Source organism: Theropithecus gelada, chromosome 2 (genome assembly GCF_003255815.1).
Source record: "Theropithecus gelada isolate Dixy chromosome 2, Tgel_1.0, whole genome shotgun sequence".
NCBI lineage: Eukaryota > Metazoa > Chordata > Mammalia > Primates > Cercopithecidae > Theropithecus > Theropithecus gelada.
This window is the reverse complement of record NC_037669.1, coordinates 160,444,672-160,456,792: the sequence shown is the minus strand read 5'-3', so window position 1 is coordinate 160,456,792 and position 12,121 is coordinate 160,444,672. Positions and strand designations below refer to the sequence as shown.

Below are 12,121 nucleotides of genomic sequence, written 5' to 3'. Positions count from 1 at the left end.
GTGGAGGATAACAGGTTTTTAATATGATTATCACCAATTATGACACTAGAAATAACAGAAATCATGCTATCTTACACAATTCCTCTGAAACCTAAAGGATAGAGAGCTTTCTTTATTTTCCTGGTTTGAAAGGTCAGTTTGTCGCTGCTCATTACTAACTAGCCTTGGTTTGCAATCATACCAGGGAGTTAACAGATATTTACACATGTTTATATTTACATTGGTTTCACTTCAAAAAGCTTTGCTTAAGCAAGCACCTAAATTCCTTTACTTCATTCTAAAACTACTGGAAAGGCAGAATACATTCAGTTTAACGTAATTTATTGAGATACTCCCTACAGGGAATTTTCTTGGTAGGAAAGGTCAATATTTATCATCAAGTAAGAGTAAATAGAATATTGATTTGATCTTAAAATCATGTTTTCTACATACACACATGCAAACATACACACACACCTGGCTACATACATGTGCCACACCTTCTGCTGAAGTTACCAATAACTTTTGAGGTCAGTGAAGCATAGTGATTATAGGCTAAGCTGTGGAGTGGGTAGACCTGGGTTCAAGTCCTGCCTCTGGCTATGTGATAGTGCACAAATTACTTAACCTCCTGTACAGTATTCCCTTCTTTTCACGAATACATACTATATAAGGGTTAACGTGAGGATCAGATGTAATAATGTCTAATAGATCTGCGCTTCTACAACTCTAAAGTATACACAAATCATCTGGGGATCTTGTTAAATGCAGATTCAAATTCAGTAGGTTTAGAATGCTGCTAGTGCATAAGCAATTTTGAGTAGCAAGGCACGTGCTAAGACTTCACAAAATGGAAACCAAAACTGTTATCTAATCATCTTGCAAGCCAGTTAAGAGAAGGCTAAGAAAGGATTTTGTTTGGTGACCAACGTGAGCAGGGTACAAACTTAGTTTTTCTCTACAGAGGGGATGAAACTTTTAAGCCACTACATAAGGAGCTACTAGACTGAATTTCCACTTTCTGCCCAGGATCAGCCAAAGACCATCTGAACCCACATGAGAGATGATAAGGCTCCAAATGTCCTGAAGCCTCTTACCTGTCATAGTCTTGGCAAATCTCCCCGACAGCTACCAAAGCTTTCAGATACTCATTGGGTTGGTAAGGGTGGATGTAGTGCAAGGAACAGCTATTCCTGGGGTCCCCGTTTGAGGCAGTGAAATCTATAGCTACCTAAAAGAGAAAAATACAAGCAAAGGTAAATTTAAAGTGGATGCATCTCCTAGGGATTGTGATCAGCCATGAGAGAGATCTGGCCTCGGGTGAAAAACAGTAGCACATTACATACTCTGCCAATAAAGAAAGAGAATAAATTAATTCGCTTGAAAAACTAGTTATTAATTTGGTTGAGGCCATTTCTGCAGTCTTCAATCTCCCTCCCCACCAGTGCCCACTCTTCTCCCTGTTTAAACAGGAACTTGAGATCGACATAGATCAGAAAGCCCAGATGCTGTTGATTCATCTCACCAGGCAGCAAGAGTAAGGATAGACTATCTACCCTCCAATTTCACAGTTCACTCAGAAAAGACTTCTATGCTCCCTGGGCAGAACAATTCTATCTACGGGGCATAAGTAAGATCCCTTAAAACCAAATTCTGTGTTAAAGATACAGTCTTCGTAGCAAAGCCATTGTCATATTTCCATGAGTGGCCAGATGCAGAGAGATGTGTTAGAGTGGTTATAACGAATTTTCTGCAAGGAGCAGCTCCGTGTAAGGCATTCAACATTTTGGTTCCCATTCATGTAAGAACTCCTGCCTACAACAAAGAGGATGCCTGAATGTTATCGCATTGTAAGTGGGAAGTGGAGACGGGAAACCTGTCTTGCCACTAATTAGTCATTTATCCTTCAGCTTCTCAAATTTCTTCTGACCCCCAGTATCATAATCATGTAAGTCAAAGTTGACTCACTGAACACTTCTTAATAACAAAAGAAAGAACCAAAAATGCTTAAGCCAGAGGGTGTTAAAATAAGAAGAAACATTTCTTCTAATTTCCAACATCACCTCCATCTAAATAAAAGTTAACCCAGCAAAAATCTCTTTAAAAATGCCACTTAAGCTTCGAGGGAAGAAGATTAAAATAAAAAGCCATACAGGAAGAAAGAAATGTTTATGTTGCATAATTCCATTTCCTTCTGGAGTACAGTAGAATACATTCATTGGCTTACTATGGCCGAAAGGCTCTATTTTCTCATATGATCTTGGGAATCATAATGGGAAATGTTATTTGTGTTATATTTGGTAAATTCCATTATAACAAATAACTGGAATGCCCCATTGGATCTATGAAGGTGGGACATTATTTCTGAAAGGACAGAGAAAACATGTCATGTGTTTGTTTGTACTTCTTAAGGTATAAGTTGATGGGGAAAAAAATGTTAGTCACATCTGATATTGTACCCTGCAATCAAGTCAAAGTGACTAGGAAAAGAAAAGCAATAGGCTAACAGTAATTCATTTATAGCCTTTTTTCTTTTCTTTCATGAGATTATATTTTCATCTCTGTTATTTTTTTTCTTTTTCTTCCTTGCCTTTCCACAGAACTATGTCAAAAATAAAGTTAGGTAGGATTCAAACTCTGTTTTCGGAATATCCAGACTTCTTAAAATCAGGGGATGCCTACTGATAACTGCTAGTACTAAGAGTATGTAAAAAAAAGAAAGAAAGAAAGAAAGAAAGAAAAAGGTTATGTGAAGAAAACTTGCAGTTCTTCCCTGACCCTTAAATGCCCTTACTTTGGATAAAAAACGAAAAAAGACAGAAATAATCTGTGTGTCAGGCACTGTGCTAACTGTGCGTGACACAGAGGCATGATATTACTTCATTTATATGCATGATATTACTCCATTTTCATGTGACATAGGATAAGAGGGCTTGGAGCTGGGTTTAAATCCAAGTCTATATGGTTCCTTTCTATCTTTCTCCATTATGCCATCATACATCCAGGAAAACATGCATGTCTATGACCAAAACACCAAGACTTCTCACGGGTATAACTATTCCAATAAGAAATGGAAGAGATGTGGCCTGGAGGTAGGGAGACTTGCTAGGAGGCAACCATGGTAATTTGGGGAAGCATTGCCTTGAATAAACTCTTTGTGACCAAAATGGTTGTAAAAGTTAAGACAAGGAAAATTGAAATATGTGTGTATGTATGTTTGTACACACAATAGTGAGAGGATTGCTACTGAGGATGACTGGAGGTAACCCAGGGACACCAATAAAGTCCAGTGTCTTCTGAGATGGGTTTATCCTGAAGGTGAGAGTCAACCCACCGGGGAAAAAAAAAGGAAGACCATAGGTGATGCCCATTTAATCAAGGACTATGATGAAAAAATGGTGGGATGGAGGAACCTACATGCATTTTCTGAATGAGAAGGAGGTGAAAAGCACCCCAGGATCCACCCATGAGGCCTCAACAAGATAGAGATCCAAACACAGGCAGATAATTCCAGGAAAATTTCTGAGAGGAGCACTCCAGAGATGTTTGAGAGACAATGTTTGAGAAAACCATACCTTTGGGGGCCTCCTGGGTTTACCAAGCTCAACTCACAGACGCCACTCTCAGCCTTTTACTTCTATTGGTACATGTTTAAGGAATAATGGCACCTTGCATAGGTGTACATAGTGTTTAAAAGCTAAAAGTAATGCTGATAAGGGCAGATGTAAAGCCACCCCTTTCTCTTCCACCAAGGAAGGCATGTTAGTACTCCAGGGATTTCTGGAGAGTGTGAAGATGTTGTTATGGAGATTACCTTGATTCTGCTTTAATTTATCTAAAAAGTGAATCGTTGGCAGGTGTTGATACTTTATTATTAATAACAAGCACCTTGTGGCCCACCTCACTTCTATTCATGATGCCTTTAATCACGGATCAACACCTCCTTACCTCTGAAGGCATCATGCTTCTGCCTCTTGATACTGAAGTTAACAATCTGTCCCATGTGCTGGTTGCCTGACTGAGACTCCTGAAGTGTTAAGGGTGTTCTGTGATGACAAAAACATGCTGGTGTCTTGATATAAAACTAGAAAATGAAATCAGGTTATATAGGCCAGACGAAAAAATTCCGTAAAGAAAAATGGCTGCTTAAGAAACATTCCTAGGCATTGGCAAAATTCTCCGAGCATGCAGACACCTAGTGGCAGCATCCGAGCCCCAGTATATCACCTGCATGAATATGTTATATCTAGATAAGTGTGCATAATGTCTGGACAAGCATACATAGATTGTGGCAACAATATATTTTAAAATAATAGAAAAAAAGCATATAATAGAGCTGGGGATGGGGTGAGACAAAAAGAAGTGCCTAGTTTGTAAAACCCAAGGAGGCACTCACTCTCAGCGGACCCCACACTTGTAAAATCCAGAGTGAGAGTCTCCTTAAATTTTGCACCCCAGGTACATCTCTTGCTTTACCTCCAATACTGGCTCTACTGTGTTATTTTCATTCCTATCCACTCTTTGTCGTCAGACTTGGAATAATTTTCTTATGCTTAACCAGGGTGCGGCAAAGATGATGGTGAGAAGGGAAGAGTGATTGAAGAAAGTAAGGGTAGAAAATGAATAGGATTTATTGACCAATTGAATGTGGAGTTGGATGTCAGTTAGGGGAAGAGAATGGCCAGGTTTTGGGAAGAGGATAATATATTTTGAAGATAATGAAACAAGGTACAGGCTAATGTTAGAAGGTTAGTATTGGGCTGCCTGTTCTTGGTGCTACTATGTAAACATTCAAACATGCCTGGTGGAAATTTTACTATTTCTTTTCAGGCAGGCCTCTAGGGTTTCCACTTTTCCCATGGCAATGGCCCCTATGTCTATGACAACGAGAAAGGCCACTTCATCTCAGGAGATCATCATATAGACCTGGGGGAGGGTATGAACTTAAAAAATTAACTGATGAAAGAGGACATAGGCTTATGATTCTTACCATATAGCCCATTTTATAGTTCTCATGGCTTAAAACAAAAATATTTTATCATGTGACTAGACAGCAATGGACTGTCTTAAGTACGAGTCAGCTAAAATATTTTCATTTTTATTTTCTGGAAAGTGGTGGTTCCTAAAACCTCCTTTATGAAGCTGGAGAAAAAAATATCTATCTTCAGGGGGTGGTCTTCCACCAAGAATTCTCTGTGCTCTTTAAAGTTAGCATTAGTAGAAAGAGAGCAGAGTGAAAGGCTAGGTTTATTTTAGAAAGCAACAGGGAGGCTGTGAAAGATGGGGTTAAGTTGAGAAATAAAAGCAACAAAATGACTGAAAATGCCAGTGTGTGGAGGTGGCTACTGACGCCTGGTTTTCTGAATGCCCAGTGAGCTCGCAGAGCCCCCACGTTTTCATTTCCTGATAGGAAGCATTTATGGAAACCTGTGGTTCTGGTATGTGCTCCAATCTTCCCTGCAGGCAGCACAAGAACAGGCGCCCAGTGCTTTTTCCTTCTGCCCAGGAAGCCACTGCTCATTATTAAGCAGAGCTATGCAGCAGCTTTGCAAAGCCTTGTAAAGTAAGAATGCAAAATGCCCCCTCCATGACACCAAGTCCCCAGTGCATGGAGCTGTTCCTGGGAAAAGGCTGGTTGCAAATGATGAGCATCTCTCTTTGGGCATTTTTAGATTCTTACATGAAACAACTCTGCTACTCAGATCCCTTCCCTTCATCTGCCAAACAGGTCATTTGTGAACCTTCTCGATGTTTTCTAAGGGAAGCTGCTGTGTAACAACCTCTGGTTAGTTGTACCTGCAGTCTACCTTTGGGATCATATTCTCGGGCAGCTTTCTTTCTTTTCTTTATAAATATCTGTGTACAATTTGGACCTATACAATGAATCTTGTAGGTGGAGATATTGTTTGGTCTGGACCATTTCTTAAATAATAGGTTACATTTTTATTCTTTTCTGTTTTCCAAAAACTTTCTAAGAGGACAGTTAAATAGGAAAATACGGAAAGACGCCTAAGCTTACTTGGTTCATTTTCTGGAAAATGGCAAAGCATTTGCCTCTTTAACCCATTATACGCTGACTTTGTGTAGAAATTCAGTCAGCAGGGCTCACTAAGCAGTAAGCAGACTCAAAGGTCTACACCAGAGTAGGTCAGTGTTCAATCTGGGATGTAAAATAAAGATTTAAAAATGTAAACTGGGCCACAGTGTAGACATAGGATGCCCTAAATGTTTTAGGGTTAGAAAAGTTTTCCTGAGACTGGGCGTGGTGGCTCACACTTATAATTCCAGTGCTTTGGGAGGCTGAGATGAAAGGATAACTTGAGGCCAGGAGATTGAGACCAGCCTGGGCAACATAGCTAGACCCTGCCTCTACAGAAATTTGTTTTAAAAAGTAGCCAATGTGGTAGCACATGCTTGTAGTCCCAGCTACTCAGGAGGCTGAGGCAAGAGCATCACTTGAGCTCAGGAGTTTAAGGTTACAGTGAGCTTCCAGTGTGCCACTGCACTGCACTCTGGGCAACAGAGTGAGACCCTGTTTCAAAAAAAAAAAAAGGAAGAAAGAAGAAAGAAAGAAAGAAAGAAAGAAAGAAAGAAAGAAAGAAAGAAAGAAAAACATTTCCTGAGAGAATCTTTAATAAGTTATCTAAATGTTTAGGTTTGAAGGTCAGTCTGGGAAAAGTTGCTTTCAGCTTATTATATTATATTATTAAAATGTAAACTATAGTCACAGGTAACAAAAAGCAGTATTATCTTCAATTTTTAAAAACGACACAAAAGAAATGTCCATTTAAAATTAGTAAGAAAAAAATACCACTCACTGTGCCACTAGGCTGGTAAGTCATATTTTAGTTTTCTTTCCTCTCTAGGTATTTTATATATGTAGTTGTAGTCATAGAGTAATTCTACTTTACATTTTTTATAACACTATGTCATAAACATTACCTCATGTTATTATCTAAACCTTATAATTATATTTTAAATAAGCTATATCATAGTCAATACTAAATACTATGATACTAAATATCATAATATTTAAAGGAATACTGTAATTTACATAGCCATTACCTTATTGTTAGACATTTAGGTTGCTGACAGCTTGTCTGTATTAAAATCTATGTTATAATGAGCATTTTTGAGCATATGAAAAAGCAATAACTTTCAAAAAAAACCCTTTGATTTTTCTCCCATTTTTTCTTTTCAAATACCTTACAGCATGTGTCTGTTTTGTGCTATCTATAACTTTGTATTTTGTGTGTGAAATTCTAGTATCCGGTTTTATTTTTAGCTGCTCTACCATGTGCCAAACCCAATCTCTCACCCTGTGGTCTCTGTTTCACCTCCACCCACCTCCTCAAAGACTGAGATGGTGCAGTTGCTCTAGAGTTCTTATGACTCAAGGATTCATGTGAGGTACAAGAACTGTCTTCAGGAGTGCCCTTGACCTCCCAAATTGCATGCAAAATTGGATGTGTGCACTTCCCAGTAAGAGGCTATAGATCATGTATCAGATTCTCAAGTGTTCAGGTGACCAAAAAAGAATAAGAATCATTAACTGTCTAGGGCTCTTTTTAGCATCATTTATCTCCTTCCTTCCACTGGGCTGTTGACTCTGCTTATAGTCTGATTCTAGCTTAAAATCTCTTCTCTTTTAATTTTTAAATTGCCATCCTCTTTGTACCTCTTGCTTTCCCTTCACTGTTAACTTTCTTGAATGAATACTTATACCTGCTGTGTTCATTTCCTTACCTTCTGTTTACACTCTAAGTCCTGGGTCTCACCCATCTCGTTCTGCTCAAGTTGCTCTTTTGAAGATGATATATACCTACTCATCGTGTTGTTCTTCACCCTCTGACTTCTCTTTAGCATGCAAGATTGTTGTCCTTGATCTTAACCTTAGCTTTTTCCTCCTGGGCATCTGAGTTACTGCCTCCCCTTGGGCCTTCTTCTCCTCCTGCATTTTTTCTCTTAACTGTTTGCCCCTCCTTCCTCTGCTGCCAGATAGAGGTCCTTTACAATTTCTTGTCATCAGGCCCTTTTCCTTCTATACTCTTCTCTTGGGACATCTCATCCAGAGCCACATACATGTAGCTCCTGACTCTCCCCCGAAACTTAGGCCCATTTATAAGTACCATCCCCACTGGGAGGTGCTGAAAGTACCTCCAACGTGTCCAAAGCCAAATTCATCATCTTGCCTGAAGCTGCTCAAGCCTCGCATATTACTCTGACCAGGTCCGCCACGCTCTGTCAGTCAGGCACAAAAGCTTTGATTACTTTCAGTCTTCTCATTGTATCCTAGGCAGAGGCTTAGTGCTTCTCTTTCCACAGTACCTCTCCTGCTGCTGCCACCCTTGTTTAGCTTCTTTTCACCTGGCACCAGGCCTGTGGCAGTGGGCTTCCATCTGTTCTTGCTTCATCTCTCGTTCCCCCTTCACCACCATCAAACACTCCCAGCTTTACTGTTGCTTCAAGGCCCTCCTCATTATCCTTTTGAACATGCATTATCCACCAAATTACCTTAAAATTCAAAGCCCTTCAAGTTCTGACCCCAAACTGCTTCCCCAGTACTCCCCTAAATACATCCTGTTTATTCATTTTCCTAATTAAGGTTTTAGTATTTATAATTAGAATATAGTGGTGCATAAATACTTAAGTTTATGGGGGATGCTTTTTAAAGCAAAACCCCAATATCATATTTATTTATCCAATTTGTTCTTTTTTCTAAATGTTACCTCCCTTTGAAGTTTTAGGGTTCAATTTATTATAATTCAGCAAAAGTGTTTGGAACAGCTTAGCAGCTGAGGAGAAAGATGCCCCCATCTTTAACACTCTTAAGATTGAACCAGAAGCACCAGCATCTATGGAAGATACAAAGGCTTTCTCCTAGCCCCTGCTTATATTTTGGATTGGTCAGAGCCACTACAGGAAACAAAAAGTCCACCCAAAAGGTGATTGAAGAAGTTTAATGAAGGGACAATTCACAAACATGTGGAAAAGGTTAATGGAAACTGACCAGAAAAGAGTGGGAGGGAGCAGTTACCAGAATTCAGTAAGAGGAGTGTCTTCAGGACAGGGCACCTGATAGGAACTGTGACCTTCTGTCAGGAAGAAGGTCGCTGCCAAACCACGGCCTGGCAGGCAGGCAGCTAGAGAAATAAATATTCCAAGTTCTCTCGCCTCCTATTCTTTGATCTCTGATGGGTGCCTCTCATTGGTCAAACCCAACCAAAAGCTAAAAGCTGGAGAGCTTGGATAGTGCTTCCAAGGAGGTTGGCTTCCTGGGGTACAGAAGTGAGAGTGGAGAAGGATGGAAAGTGACTCTAGGGGAGGAAATGGAGAACATCCAGAACTTTATGTCTCCCCTGGCGCTTGAAGGCTTTTCTCCAGGGAGACAAAAAGTTCGTGTTGGCTAAAGCTCCCTGGTTGCTCAGGAGCCAAGGGTCACATAATGTGCCAGTGGAGGTTTTTGCCTCTGAAAGCCTCCGAGGTATAATTACTGCAATGAAACATTCCTTTTCTCTCTCTCGTCTGCCCATCTCTATGCCAGGAAACCTTCCTCTTTTCACTTCTCATCTCTCTGCCACTGCCTTTTCATGTTGCCAGATGGTTTCAGTAAAATAACCAGGCAGATAATAAACACTTACAGACCAAATTAAATAAGACATGATACTTTTTCTTAACGATTTGCATTACAGCTTATAATTTAAATTAAGTTGCACTACTTGAGCAATAAAAAATTTATAATGAGAAAGCTGACTTAATTTTGGAAGAAAATGACAGAGAAGTGACTGGTATGTTTCCTTTAGTAGAACACTGGGAATAGAATACCTAGCAATTCTCTTCTGAGTCCCCAACCTGAAACCCTACAGGAGGAAGGGCTTTGTGGAGGAACTATTGTTGGCTGCCCCCTTCTCCACAGCACTCATCTGTACATTCTCCTCTTCTCATTCCTCGCTCCAGACTGCTCTCCTCACTCACACCTCCCACAGGTCTATCAGTTGACACTGGAGTGCATGGAAAGCTGCAACTGGGGTGTTGCTGGAGACAAACACTGAAGCACTACTCCCAGTGGGGAGTGCTCCCAGTAGGGAGTGGGGAGTCAGCAGACTGAGAAAGGAGGGGAGAACAAAGAAGGACACAGGGATATCTGAGAGTCAGGATGTGGAGCTGGGAACTCTTTAGGTTGGGGCTCAGCTCCTGATTTTTGCTGGGGCTGATTCTTTGCAGCACAACTTGAAGGGCAGAGCAAGCCCCTGAAGGTTGAATACAGAGTTGTTCAAGAGCATGGGATCTACAAAATCTAAACCAGACTGAAATCGATAGAGCTTTCCCTTGAAAACCTATAAATAGTTTCCTGAAATCACTTTTTTTGCCTAAGATCTTGCGAAACTATTTCCAGTAGCTCTGCTTTATGACACTGCTTGCTTCCATACTTCCATTTGGGTATGCTCAGAGCAGCAATGAGCCCGCAGGACAGCTAGAGTTAGACGTGCATCCTCAGTGAACATGCTTGCTACCTTCTGTATGTGACAGTATGAATGTAGGAAGGCTTGCTGGCTGTGCATTAGAGAATCTTAGACTTTAAAGAGGTGACCAAACTCTAAAATTAGCTCCTGTAAGTATTCAGAGATAAATGCACAATATCCCAAGTTTAGGCAGGACGTAGGTAGACCTCCTTGAGATTAGGGCAGAGGATACTTCCCTAGCTAAGGAGAAGCTAGTTTAGTAAATGGCCATTTGTCTCATCCCTTTGAGACTCCTTTTAGTCCCTTGAGCACCACCATTCCTGGTTCCAGGAATATATTGGTCCTGTCTACTCTCTTGGGTCCAAAGCTTGACTAAAAAATTAAACCCATTTTCTTTCCTTTTTCACATGACTGAGCCAGTCAGGGAGCTGAACAGGGCTGAGCTTCATTAGTATCTTTCTGTAAGATGAGAAATCTTACAGAAATGAGTACAAGTTGTATTTCTCTTGCTTACATCCACATTGCTTTCCAAAGGGTTCTAGCACATCTGTCTTTTGCCATCTGGGGATTCTCTTTCTGGAAGTCACATCTGACCAAACCTAGGAGGATTTCGAATATTAAGTCAGTGAAAGTCAGTTGTTCCAGTGCAGATGGACTCACAACCTTGACCTACTTAGCCACTTTAAAAAGACTCAGCCTACCTAGTCAAATATACATCAGGGGTGTATAAATCCCAAGGGCACACAAATTGCATACAGGGGATGATCCTTGATCCACTCACTGAGTCTTGACACCCACTCTACTTCTCAACCTTGACCTCGGCCTGGTTCTCTGATCTTTGGAATTCATCCTTTCATTGCCTATTGAACTGTTTGTATGACTTACTCTTGGTCCTGACCACTGGGTATGACATTGGTGCTGTAGTCTAGTCACATGAACACAACCATGGCATCTGCCTTGGCTCAGTGGAACTTACTTGCATGGCTTACTTCCTTTCAATTTTTCTCACCAGGTGATGGAATCTGACAAGCTACACTGCTTCACGCCTCACATAGTTACTGAAGAAATGGGAAGCGTTAGGAGGATTCCCCAGACCACGTGAGGTTGAGTGGCATAAATTTCCTGATATGATGCTGAAAACTATACTTATTAAAGAAAACAGAAGTGTAAACACATTTCAAAAACATGATTCCATACGTTTCAACAATGAGACTTGAACAAAGCTGACCGAAGGTTAAAATAAGCTTTTGTCTGCTTATCCCCCAAACCCAGTGCCACTCCTCATCTCTTGCTTCCTGAATAAGAACAAACATGGAAACAACTTACTGTAAACTGGATTTGGCAGCCACCCATGATGTAGTCCAAGAAAGAGTGCATCTTGTGAATCTGCATAGGAGGGGAGAGGAAACTGGGTTAGTAACAGCACAGTCTATTTCCTGATATATTGGAGGCCTAAAGGTTGGTGACTGATAAGCTGCTAAGCCAGAGGAAAGGGCAGACAGACATTGTTGATAAAAGATGGGTCAGTTATGTTTGTTCTGTTAAAGGAGAGAAGGAAGGCAATATCAATACAGATGGGCCTTTGAGGGCTGCCAATATCTAACCCCTGCTCCCCTCTATTATGGTTTATGCAAATTTTAATCAGCTTATGCCTCTGAAGTGAGACTAAAACTATATTT

General features: G+C 40.5%; 1 protein-coding gene across 3 annotated transcripts in view; it reads right to left on the bottom strand.

Annotated features, from left to right (window-relative positions):
- CPNE4 (copine 4) overlaps positions 1-12,121 on the bottom strand; it is a 513,456-nt gene that overhangs the window by 36,205 nt on the left and 465,130 nt on the right. For all 3 annotated transcript variants that reach the window (XM_025377527.1, XM_025377525.1, XM_025377526.1), the window contains 2 exons: positions 11,769-11,828; positions 1,077-1,210 (listed from right to left, as the gene is read on the bottom strand). In XM_025377527.1, coding sequence (XP_025233312.1) covers positions 1,077-1,210; positions 11,769-11,828 — 194 coding nt within the window. The remainder of the gene's footprint in view (positions 1-1,076; positions 1,211-11,768; positions 11,829-12,121) is intronic.